Raw genomic sequence first — 12,354 nt, 5'->3', positions numbered from 1 at the left:
CCTCCTTCTGACTCACTAATTATTCATTCAGCAGAGGCCATTATATAGGTCTTTAAATACTAATAACCACATGTGGTAAATGTGAAACAAGGAGCAATAATATGACAATAGAACTTATAAAACAGCTCCTGGTGTTCTTTCCTCTTACATTATTCTACATAATTGTTTCCAGAGTACTTATTGAATGAGCTTTATTTACTTCAAGCACACATTTCTTAGAGCCTATAAAGAAATTATCACCTTCTCTAATGAACATTCTCATCATCCTTAACACAAACCTTTTCAGCAGGTATCACATTAATTTATTACATTCCACTGTTTGCTGAAATTATTTGCTAGCTCTGCTCACTGTACCAAACTGCTAATTTAATAAAAAATATATAATAACTACCAAGGTACAGCACAAACAGACTGTACACACAGCAAATGATTCATGTGACACATTATTATTGTGCTGTTATGAGTCATTTCTGCTGCCGTAACAGTCGTCTCACTGAGCCGGCACATTCTGTAGTACATAATGCTTTAACGGTGTCTTTACTGGCAGAGACCATCATGTCCTGTAGCTGTTGTTCTCGTTCCACATCAGCTGCGAACTTGAAGCTGATTTTGATCAATGCATCAGCACTTTAGGACTCTTGTATAAACCTGCTTTTTGTAAATTGTAAATATTTCCAAAGTCAGACCAATGCTCCTCAAAATTTAATGAAAAAACTCACTCACACTCTTGTTTTCTCTCTTTCTCACTTTCCTAAACAATGCAACATTTTCCAGTCGGTTCAAAATGCCACAGCAAGATTTTCAGAATGACTAGATGCAGGGAACACAGTATTCCGGTCCACACTGAATTACTCTGCCTCGCTATTTGTTATCAAATTCAATTCAAGATTGTGTTGATTGCCTTTAAATCTCTGCATGGTCTGTCTTCACTCGACATCTCAGAACTGTTGCTCTTCTGAACCTCTTCAGATCAGAGGATCCATTAATAAATCTATGGTCCAGGCTTAAAACAATGATTTAACTGATTTATCTGCACATTCAGGGAATTGTACAATATTTTATAATGTCTTCTCTAATATTTTATTGTATTTTTAACTGCTTTGTTGTTACTCTAAGGCACTACCGTAAGACATGCGTGTGTCTGCTGTTTTCATCATGTCTGTTATCTGTGTAGATTCAAAGTCATCCAGGTCATTGTAGCTTCAACAGGAAGCAACTGGACTTTTTTTGTTTGTTTTACGAAGACGTTTTATCTCTCATCCAAGAGGCTTCTTCAGTTCTGACTGACAGGTGGGGAGTCCCAGGTATTTATTCCTCCCAACTCATATAACTTATCAACTCGAGACTCACTTGACTCGAGATGTGAATGCTGAAGAAACCAAATGGGGAGGGACGTCATGACTCTATTACGATTCCTGTGGTCATGATTATTATTTTTTGATGTAGACACAACAAAGCAGAATGTCCTTCTTGGGCTCCTACATCGTATGAAATAGATCAGAGAACTGCACTTGCTCTGCTCTCTATCAGCTTGAACCTTCAACCGTATTTGTTTAAAGTTAGTCGTGTCAAAGTCAGCAAAACATGTCGTGTTATTACAAATTTCCTATTTATGTTAGTCCATAATACAAGAGGATTTTTTTCTTGACTGGGGAATATCTGCAGTCAAGCATGTCTGACACCTTCATTTTAGCAGTTGCTCACTTCAACATATGCAATACTAAAATATTTTCAGCCAAAATGTAAAAAAAAGCCCCCTCATGTTTCAGAGCTGACTGCACTGAGGTTGTGTTGATCGAGGGATGAAGCGCATGGCCAGGCTGTGCTCGTCCTCCACAGGGTGCTGGGACAGGTTGTTGGTCTGCCTGATGCTGTCAAGGGTGCAGCCTTGGCGAGGACACACGGTGTAACGAGACAACAGGGTGACCAAGATGGCCTTCATCATCACCATGGCGATGTGTTTGCCCACGCAGGAGCGAGGCCCGCAGCCGAAGGGCTGGAAGAAACGACTGGGCACCTGCCAGACAGAAAGAAAACTGAGGTGTTGTGGTTGTTGTTTTTTTTTTTTTTTCTCCAGAGTCACATATCGTTGAACAGCATTCAAGTGACTCACTGTTTTTTCAAAGTTCATCAGGCTGAACTCTGTGGGTTTTGGGAAGAATTCAGTTTTATGCATGAGACCGATGTTGAGAATGATGTTGGTTCCTTTCCTGATTTTGGTGCCTTCGATGTTGTCGTCTTCCAGAGCTTTCCTCATGGTGAAATCAACCACAGGATGGAACCTCATAGACTCGTTGATGAAGCTCTCCAGCACTATCAGACGTTGATAATCAATCTTTTCTACAGCTTTTTCACCTGGAAATGAATCATTTGTTAGAATGCCTGCCAGAGTGAAACGGCCATTATTACAACATGGTGAATCTGCACTAACTCAGGACAGTGTTCATCTCCTCCACTATCTGCAGCTCCACGTCCGGGTTCTGTTTCAGCAGCATCAGCATGAAGAAGAGGCTGATGGAGAGTGTGTCAGGGGCTGCGATCACCATCTCCAACACGCACTGCCGGACGTTATCTGCTGAAAGCTCTCCGTGGTTCTGTGAAGCACAACAGAAGGTCATCTGAGTGCAGGAAACATGCAGTTTTATAAGGACAGTGACTCTGCAGTGAGACTGACTTGGGCAAAGATGAGCTCTGTCGCAAAGTCTAGATCATCATCCAGCTTCTCAGTTTCATTAATGGTCTTTCTTTTAATTTCAAGCAGACTCTCCATCACATCTTGCAGCTCTTGACTGTTGGCATGAAAGAAATCATAAATGTTTGACTGAAAAATTGGCAAACCAAACATTAAATCGCTGTGATGTGTTGAAGGCCTTACGCTGCCATCTTATGCTTGTTGTACAGCCATCCCATCTTGAAGAAAATATCAGGCTTTATGAGAACTGCTTGCCAGGTCTCGAAGTAGCTGTGGATTTTCATCAGCAGGTCTTTCTCTTGAGTTATTACGGACAAAAAAAAAACAGTCAGAAGCTGAAAACTTCAGTGCAGGAACTGGTGAGAAACTACAGTGTGAGTGAGTACAGTAAGCATGCAGCTGACCGTTTAATGGCACCCTGAGGAACAGCCTGTTGGAGATGTCCACCACAATGACTCTCAGGAGACCGAGGGCGTCCACATGTCCAGAGGGGTCGGTCATGTCCTGCAGGCTGTCCAGGTGTTTGGCTGTGGAGCTCACACAGATTCCCACAGTCCTCTGGAGGCCGGGGCCCGTCAGAGCTGTAAACCAGTGTTAAGCAGTGCAGTAGTTTAATGATGCAGCGTTTCAGTCGTGAAATAATACACCACAACACTCTGTGATCATCTCACCTTTAGAAAAATATGTCCTCACTTTTCTCCACAGAGGAACATCACTGTTAAAAATGATGCCCCTCCCCTGCATGCCGATACACTCGAGCCCTTTTTTGCTCCCGAATCTGGACGTGTAGTGGGCGCTCTTCAAAACATGGTAGACTGCTGAGGACCTGCAGGAGAAAGACGGGCTGTGACTTGATCTTGTCACAGATTTACTACAAACTGAGTTTTATCCCCCCAAAAAAGACTCGCCTGCTCAGAATGATGGTCTCCTCTCCGTTAATCCAAACCCGGACAATGCTGCCATATCTGTTGTTGTAGTAGTTGCTTGCTGTGCCAATCCCAGTCCAGATGAATCTCGTGTAGGAGAGAATCGGGCCAAGTCCTGCCATGAAGGAAGGACCTGATCGAGAACAGAAGACATCATTTAAGATTGAATCATTTTCAGTTCAGTTTCCTGTCCTCAGTTTGCTGGAGCGTCTTGCAGGTCAAACTCTGACGTCCATGTGATGTGGAGGGAAGAAGGACCTCTTGTAAATGAATCAGTTTTATTATTATTATGATGCAGATGCTTATTTTTCTCCTGCCTTTTATAAAATCTCTAATATCCCCATTAGGAGTGTTAAAGATTTTATCATTACAATATTTACAGTCATAAAAAAACAATTATAGTGAATGTATTCAGGGAAATAAAACTGAAGTATCATAATGATGTAGGTGTTATAAAATCTGTATCCCATGAGGATGATAAAGCATTTTTTACATGATGTTAAGAAAGAAGGAAACTGTTTTGCTTACTCCTCATTTTTGCATTTGGGGCTCAATTTCTAAAAACGATGTGAAGCAACAGAAGCTGAAGTCTCTCACCTGGTATGTGCGAGTGATGTTTTTGTCTCCAGGTGGTGAAGAGCAGCAAAGACAGCAGCAGAAGAAGCAGATAAGTGGTGACCTCAGACGGGGCATCGACCACCGCGGTGAGCGTCTCCAGCGGCAGCATCCCCTTCATGTGTCCGGCAGGTAAACACAGCTGAGAGGGCTCCCTGTGTCTGCTGAGAGGGTTTAGTTACCCAAGTTCTGTGTCATGTAGCCAGGAAAAAACACAAGCTCATCTTTTTGTTAAAACAAAACGGTGACCTCTCACGCCGTGCGCAGACCTTCCTTTTCCACCCCTGTAATCCTTCTGTCCTTCAGTGCTGGGATGTAATGTACTACAGAGGCACAGTAGAACCAAAACACACCCACGTTAGGCTTTAAGTTGATCTACCTGATTTACTGAGGTGACTGTGATAAAGGTGCACTAGAGTTTATGTGCATCAGACATCATTCTGATCTGATTTTATTGTGGCAGCAGTTCCTAAGAGCTGACCTTTTTAGTTCTTGCATTTTATAAGTATTATTTATAGCTTTTTTTTCCATGCATTGAGCCAGTTATTACAGTTATTACAGTGGTTTGCATAAGGAGGCATCTCCTATTTTATTTTATTTTTTTTATACCATTGTGTAACTTTAGAACATTTTTGGATTAGAAGGAAATCGATGGTTCCAAAATCAGAAAACACAAATCACTTGACTGATTGTCTGAAGGTCATTTACTAAAAATGATAGCAGTAATTATCACGATACAGTTGAAAGTAGTGCACTTTGCTTTAAGTTTAGAACCACCTAATTCCAATATACTTGAAGAAAACTTGTGCATAATAATGATTAAAAACTAAAAATAAAGACATTTCAACATGTGATATGATTTTGAATAAACATTCAAAACAGAAATGGTCCAAATAGAAATGTGCAAATGGACACAAAGTTAGGATGATAATTAAATTTCCTTATTCCTTAATGTGACACCAAGCACAGTGTCCTAAAACATCCAAATGTCTACATATCCCAGTTTTTAAACTGAGTATAATGTCAAAATTATTTTAATAAAATGTTTCAGCATTTTTTTTAAAGTAAGTTCTTGACTGATTTTTATTTCTTTGGTTGAAAATAAAAAAGATGAAATATGGCTACTTACGTCTCTTATCCTCTCCTGACACGTTAGAGTGCAGTTTGAAGAGACGCAGCACTTCCTCTGCTGGTTTTAAAGGTGATCAACATTCTTCCACCAAAATAAATCACTGTGAATCAAGTGTTTATAAATCCTTGGTTGAGCCTTCACTTTGCTGGTTGCTTAGGAACGCTGCCACTTTGGGGTTACAAGTACCATTACATGGCAAAAGCAGCGAACAGGCCAGACAATGGTGCACATCTGAACCACAAAACAGCTTCAAGCAGAACAAAAACGTTTTATTTTTTAATATTATTCATAAAAATGCAAAAACCGCAAGCCTCTTATTGGCTGCACTAGCTTTTTTTGTGTGTGTGGTTTTTTAGACCAGCTTACTTCACGTTTAGCTTTGTTGCACAGAAAGAAACCCCACTGCCCAATTCATCAACCGAGGAGGCTTTTCAAGGGGAAATTAATTAGCTGGGTCAGACTGACCCATGTCAAAGACGGCAGGGACTTACTCAGCAGTTTAAAAAGGGATGCAAGGTAATGAAAAAAAAACGTTGTTTAAAGTTTATTTAGAAATGTTGTTTATGTGAAAGACAGTGTGTATTGCTGCAGTGTAAGAAATCATACATGCAAACTTACAAGTAAAACACAGTTCATGCAGAGATCATGTGCTTATAATGAGCTTTCCTTCAAGCTCACTACCTGTGAATAGCTGGTATGCTGTGGATAAAGATACTGGCTTCACATTCAGAGGCTTGAATCCCAAATTGGTTGAAGAAACGCCCTTTTCTCTTTGTAAAAGTAACTAAACTGAAGTGTTGAGGACTTTTTGTTGCTTAAACGTTAATACAAGTTTAGAACAGTGATGAAACACTGATTCTCTCTTTGAAATTGCATACTGAGATAAACATGAAAACCAGTTTTATTTTTTAAAAAAAAGGATATTTTGACACCCACACATGTCCATCCACACACTCACATCCATTTACCGAAAGCTCTCTGAAAGCTCTTTTGTGGTTTCAGACAATGTTTCCCTTGTTCACGACTTATTTATTCCACTTCCATGTAATCTTGAGTAGGAAGGGCTGGTGATAATATTGAGAGGAAAAGCCCCAGAATGATGAGAAGCACTACACTGTCTGCAGGATATGTCATTCTGGAAATATGTCCATTAGCTGCTTCTAAATCAAGACCACAGATTTTAACTGTTTCGCAGATGCCAGTTGCGCAATGCATCATGTGGTTCCCCCTGTAGTTACAGACGGATTTTGACATGTTTATTCCTCTCCGGCAGCTCGAGCGCGGCCACCCTCTGACGTCTCATCTGTTGGCAGGTGTTCAGATATGTGCTGTATGAGCTTGTGAATTTCAGATCCCCAGATCACTTTGCAGAGGAGGACCAAGAGAGCAAGTCACGATCATGAAAGAGAGGAGTGGAGTTTTTCCCGTGTGGAAAGTGCTGCTGGTGGGGATGTGTGTGCTGCTGCTGCTCCTGAGCTCTGCAGGTTTGGTGTTCCTGCTGCTTCGGCAGAGAGAGCTGGCAGAGGAGCTGGCCAGGTTAGAGTCCCAGATGCAGGAGCTGTCACAGAGCTGCAGGCTGCAGGCGGGAATCCTGCCGCCCGACCTCGCAGAGGCCGGAGAGCTGAAGAAGCTGCACCGCATCAGAAGGAACCAGGAGGAAGACCCAACACAAAGCCAAGAGCAGAAGGACATGCTGATGCTTATGACGTACTCCATGGTACCTGTAAGACACCAAAGTGCTTGAATTTGTCAGATTGTGACTCCTGCATGTCATTCATTGTGTGCTGTAGAGTGTGAAAACAGATTTAGGGATCTCTGATGGCTGTTTCTATATTGTGTGAGACAACAGGGGAGGCATTAGCAGTTTGGCTGTCATCTTGAATAGAAACATTTCCTCTCGTCTCCCTTATGGGATGACAAACACATCACATGTAATGCAAAGAATGCAAGAGTCTGTTGCAGCGATTAAGACCAGTCTGTTTTCGAGCGTTTCCTGGATAAATACTTGGAAGCAGCCGAGTGTGACTGTTGCCTGCTCCTCCCTCCACTGTGCTCACATCTTCTAGGAACTGGCACTTCTTCAGAGGTTGCTACTGTTCAAGGGGGAGTAGGGGCTGTAACTTATCTTCATTATCTTCAGTTTATGGCGGCTGATTAAGTATTTAATTTATGGAATAGCAGAAAACAGTGAGAAAATGCCCAAAGCAAGTTTACAGAGAAGAAAGCGATGTGTTCAAATGACATGTTTTCTCCAATCAAACCTGAAGTTAGTGAAATTACTGTCTTAAAGGACTGAGAAAACCAGCACACACACACATTTAAGAAGCTGGAACAAGAGAATTTTGCTTGCAAAGACAGCTGTCAATCGACTCACCGACAATTTGACTTGTCTGGTTCAGCACAAATAAAGGAACCAAACTGAAATGAATGTAATCTTCTCTCCTGATAGTGAGAGCAAACTCTGCTACAGCTGTCAAAATGGGACAGTTTCAAAATGAGTGTGTAACTTTAGACAGCTTCCTCTGAGTTGTTCAAGACAGCTTTCTTAAGTTTGCCAATGTTCGTATTACTTGCACTTGTGCTGACTTTCCTTTGTCTTTCTGTTTTTCTTTTTATTTCAGGTCAAAACCTTCACAGATCTGTGTAACAGCTCCAAAGGGGTTTGTTTAACAGGTGCATGTCATAAATATTCTCTACTACCAGCTCTGTAGTTTTTTTTTGTGGTGCTACACCTGTATGCAGTTTGTTTAAAACACCATTTGTTGTATTTTTCCAGGCCCACCTGGACCCCAAGGTAATAAACTACCATTTCAGTTGCTGCATCAGTTACTTAAAGTTATTCTTTTACTACATAACTGAGTGATTTTGTGCATCAGGTTTGCCTGGTAGACCTGGTTCACCGGGACCAAAGGGCGCACCGGGGCCAGAGGGGAAACGAGGAAGAAGAGGTGAGAGATCTCTAATGGCTCACTGATCTAGTGACCCATCCTCGTAGAGTTGCCCTGTGCAGAGGAGTGAACCAGAACCGACACATAAAGGCAGGAACAGAAGTCGCTCCCATGTTTCAAACAGTCCTCCATTGTTCAGCCATGGTTGCATAACATGAGCATCCCACTCACTGTCTGCAGGAGACTTTTTCTATAGCTGTTTACCGTTATGTGGTATAAATGTTTGCTGCACTGATCCACCTGGATTACACGCTATTTTCAGTTGTTTGGAACCAGGAAACCGCTTTGTGTACAAAGCATTTGTCTTTAACTCATTAACTGAGTCATTGCAGAAACTGGTCTCACATGAGTTTCGTTTTGCATTTCAGAGAATAGTTTTTCACGTTTGATCTTGTTTTTACAGGTTCAGAGTCCTGCAATTACCATCCCCATTATTCACCGTGGTTTCGTTGCTTCCCCTTTTTTGTTTTGGTGTTTTGAACTAATGATAACCTGTCGGTGTACAATGAGGCATCCTCCAGCTCAAAACAAGAACTGCTCATAAATTTTCTGCTTGTTTTGTTCAGTCCCACTGCTAATGAGGAGCCAAGAATGAAAACAAAGACTGTTATTTTTGGGACATTCATTAATTTGTTTACTGCTGAAGCTTTCACTGTATTTAAATAAGAAAAACAGTGAACATTTAAAGTTTCATTCCTTCATATAATACCAAGAATCTAGAGAGTAGCTCACATTGGGACGTCCCTGTTCTTCTTTTGTTGTCATTGTAAAGACCCTGTGTCAGTCCTGTGCATTAGGTCGGTTTTACGTGTCTGATTTCTATTTATCTGTATGTTTGAAGGTCCTCCTGGTCCACCCTGTCCCGCCTGTAATTCCAATGAAGGGAGAAACAAGAACAACCGAGAACGCACTCGTCAAAACAAGTTGATGGGTAGGAACGTTGCTACAGCAAACAGTTGGAGAAGTGACACCACATTGTAAAATAAAAATCTATTAAGTGATCTTCTGACATCTTAATAATGTGTTGATGGCTTTAAAAAAAGAGTTGAAAAGCTTTATCCTGTGTGTAGAATAGCAGCTGTCGTCACTTTGTATTCATGTCGTTTATTGTGTAGCTTTTAGCATACTATTGTAAGGTCTTAAATTTACATCATAAAGAATAATTTGGGGTCATAACTAAATATTTAAACTGCAAATTGTAAAGTAAAGCAGCAAATCTTATTCTCTGTAGGAAAGCCATTTGGCTCAACAGCTGTTGTTTTAACTGAGCTGTATAAATAGTGGCGACTTGACTTGACACCGTCTGTCCTTATGGTCAATATTGCAACTTGCTCTGCTTACTTGTTTCACCAGAATATGGGGAACTGCAGGATATTGTTTCCACCTTCGTCTGGATTCACTTTGTTACTATGAGAATCCTTCACAACTAATGTAATAGTCAGGATTTTAAAAAATACCAAGGTCTTTAGTCATGCTCCCCCTGAAAAAAATGACTAGGCAACATTAATGGAGTCTAATGATTTTTATTCTGGTTTTTATTTAAACAGTTTAATTATCTGGATTTGTTTACATTCTGTTTGTTAAATTAAATTCACTCACATTGTCTCCACATTGCCGGGATTAAAATTCTGTTAAGGAAAACATGAATCCTTTATTCATTAGCCCAAAAAGACAGATTTTAAAATATTGAGAACAGCAGGGTAACTCTGCCTGGGAAAAAATCCCCCCCAAAAATACTGAAGGCATGACCCCAGTAGCTGATCACATATGCTGTGCTTCATGTAGAAGAAAACCCTAAAGTGCTGCTAAAGTCTATAGAGGCAACAGTCTTTCAGAATGATGTTTAGGCTGTTTTCATTTTGTAGCTGATCATTATTTTCAGACCTGTTATATTTCCTATGCATGTCGACATCTCTTACTGTTAGGATCTGTAGCTAAAGTCTTACAAAGAAATACCAGAACTGTCCCTTCCATTTCTCTTCTTTCTCAATTTCCTTCACTGAAATCAACACACAAAACATCAGCAGTTTGCCAAGTAACCAACTACAATCAACATAGCAGATGGTTATGATGATTTTGTGTTTGTGACTTGCAGTTTTGCTCCTTTTAATTGCTGTTGAAATGGTAATTTAAGTCTGCACATGCATGTTTTTCCTCTAACAGAATCCTCAGCTCCACGTCCAACTGATGGTGCCAGAGGTGTTTTTAATGTGACTGATTCTGAGAAACTTGTGGACACAAACCTGGGATCTGGTTAGTAACCGCTGTGAGTGACAGAAACACTTGTTAGACATTTTATATTTAAAAAATCATACCAAACTTTTTATTTTCAAGGGTCAGAATCTGCTCATCCAAACCGCAGCCACGACTCCCTGAAGGATACCAACAGGACAAATGTCACAGAGGCCCCATTTAAACTATCATCAGGTGAGGAAAACTCTAACTTTAAGTAAATGTGATCAAAGTCACCCTATGACACACATGTATCTTGTATGATAACTAAAAGGACTGCACAATAACAGTGTTAACGTTTGTGATATTTTATTCTACAATCTTAGTTACTGCAGACTTTAGCAGCAACAGTGATGCCTTCAGTGACGGTGGAAATGTCAGTGCTGTGAAAAAGGGTAAGAAACAATGTGTCCTGTATGTTCAGCTTCTGGACACGATCTAGACAGCTGCTGTAGAAGCATTGTGAATGTTAATTTTAATATATTCTTAAATATGAAACCTTCATACAGTATGTCTTATTAGCTGTGACTATGTCCTGTATGAACATACGCTGCCTGGTTGGATGCACAACATTCACGGTTACTGCGTTTTATTTTCCACAGAGTTGCTTTCACCTCATCCAGACCACAGACGCAGCTCTTCTGTTGAAACCAGTGCCGGAAATATCACAGAGACACCAGTTCAGATATTAACAGGTTAATACTGGAAAACATTTGATTTGATTTTAACTTCATAATTTGCTCCTCTTACTGATTTTCACTTTTCATCCCACAGTTTTACAAACACCAGATCCAGCTCATGATGTCAGACATGTTCTAGACATTTCTGGCTTTAGGAAACTTATATTCTCATATTTCGAATCCGGTAAGCAGCACCGTTACAGTTACAGAATAACAAATGTGATAAAATATATGTAGACTACTTGTTCTGTATGTCTTAAAAATAAACATTTTTATGAACAAGACAATGTGACTCTTCACATTTACTCCAGTAAAACAACTCTACTGAACTACCAGAGAGAAGTGTGCAAATACTTGTGAATTGAAATCAAATTCAAATGACACTTGTACACAATGATGACTGATGTAAGATAAAGATGATTTAGAATCTTTCTATGCTGTCTGTGAGTTATGCCTTCATGTTTTCTTTTGTCTTAATAATGTTTAATGTGTGTTCCAGCTTTCTCTTCACCAACATCGCATCCAGCTGAAAACACCAGAGATGCTCACAGTGACTCTGAGGAACATCTGGACATAAACATGGAACCTGGTAAACCAGCAATACTGTAGAGACAAACCAAACTTTAACTGTGTGAAAGAAAAAAAAAATCTAACACTTTCTTCTTTTCAGTGACATTTCATAAAGATGGCAGCCAAGACAACTTGAAAGATACAGTCACTAAAAATGCTACAGGAGGATCAGAAAAATTAATACCAGGTAGGAAATCTAGCTGTGACTTAAAATATCTTCTTTTTGTTTCCTGTATTATATAACATCTGACTTATTATTTGACTCTACAGCTCTAATTGATGCAGAACAAACCAGAGACACCTCCAGAACTGTCACTGACACACCCATGAAGAGAGGTAAAACGGCTTCATGTAGATGTTTAGATTTGTTCTGATCTTTAAAAGGCTGATTTGGATTTTTCTCCATTCAAAGCTTCAATTTAAATACACTAAGATATAATTACTTCAATGCTTATGGTAGCAGCAGCAAACACAATAAGTGTCCACAGTGATGCACAGGCTGCTGTTCAAATCAGGCAGTGTGTTGTTTACTTGTTAAGTTTTAATGGTTATTACTTTG

At 40.1% G+C, this 12,354-nt stretch overlaps 2 protein-coding genes across 3 annotated transcripts in view; one reads left to right on the top strand and one right to left on the bottom strand.

Moving 5' to 3' along the window:
• Positions 1-1,765: 1,765 nt before the first annotated feature.
• On the bottom strand, positions 1,766-4,354 carry LOC103363112 (aromatase-like). The gene is made up of 9 exons (XM_008289728.1): positions 4,216-4,354; positions 3,601-3,751; positions 3,364-3,518; positions 3,097-3,273; positions 2,876-2,990; positions 2,675-2,789; positions 2,432-2,594; positions 2,114-2,355; positions 1,766-2,017 (listed from the first exon to the last, which is right to left on the bottom strand). Exons 1-9 carry the CDS (start codon positions 4,352-4,354, stop codon positions 1,766-1,768), a joined length of 1,509 nt encoding a protein of 502 aa, XP_008287950.1.
• Positions 4,355-6,511: 2,157 nt separating this feature from the next.
• Positions 6,512-12,354, top strand: part of LOC103363111 (gliomedin-like) — an 11,986-nt gene continuing 6,143 nt past the window's right edge. Inside the window, exons 1-13 of one of the 2 annotated variants that reach the window (XM_008289726.1) lie at positions 6,512-7,088; positions 7,987-8,038; positions 8,142-8,159; positions 8,242-8,313; positions 9,155-9,244; positions 10,477-10,566; positions 10,648-10,740; positions 10,872-10,940; positions 11,148-11,240; positions 11,320-11,409; positions 11,725-11,814; positions 11,896-11,982; positions 12,066-12,131. In XM_008289726.1, coding sequence (XP_008287948.1) covers positions 6,765-7,088; positions 7,987-8,038; positions 8,142-8,159; positions 8,242-8,313; positions 9,155-9,244; positions 10,477-10,566; positions 10,648-10,740; positions 10,872-10,940; positions 11,148-11,240; positions 11,320-11,409; positions 11,725-11,814; positions 11,896-11,982; positions 12,066-12,131 — 1,234 coding nt within the window. In that variant the 5' untranslated portion in view covers positions 6,512-6,764. The remainder of the gene's footprint in view (positions 7,089-7,986; positions 8,039-8,141; positions 8,160-8,241; positions 8,314-9,154; positions 9,245-10,476; positions 10,567-10,647; positions 10,741-10,871; positions 10,941-11,147; positions 11,241-11,319; positions 11,410-11,724; positions 11,815-11,895; positions 11,983-12,065; positions 12,132-12,354) is intronic. The other variant, XM_008289727.1, reaches the window with a different exon arrangement.

The sequence above is a fragment of the Stegastes partitus genome, unplaced genomic scaffold (genome assembly GCF_000690725.1).
Source record: "Stegastes partitus isolate 25-593 unplaced genomic scaffold, Stegastes_partitus-1.0.2 Scaffold633, whole genome shotgun sequence".
NCBI lineage: Eukaryota > Metazoa > Chordata > Actinopteri > Pomacentridae > Stegastes > Stegastes partitus.
This window is presented reverse-complemented; position numbering and strand designations above follow the sequence as displayed.

Bases quoted from the DNA above. Each gene is read 5' to 3' on its own strand.
- LOC103363112 (XM_008289728.1), bottom strand. From the start codon at position 4,354: ATGAAGGGGATGCTGCCGCTGGAGACGCTCACCGCGGTGGTCGATGCC. The intron at 2,790-2,875 runs GTAAGGCCTTCA...TCATGCCAACAG, and splicing joins AACAAGCATAAGATGGCAGC to TCAAGAGCTGCAAGATGTGA. The intron at 2,356-2,431 runs GTTAGTGCAGAT...ATTCATTTCCAG, and splicing joins GGAGATGAACACTGTCCTGA to GTGAAAAAGCTGTAGAAAAG.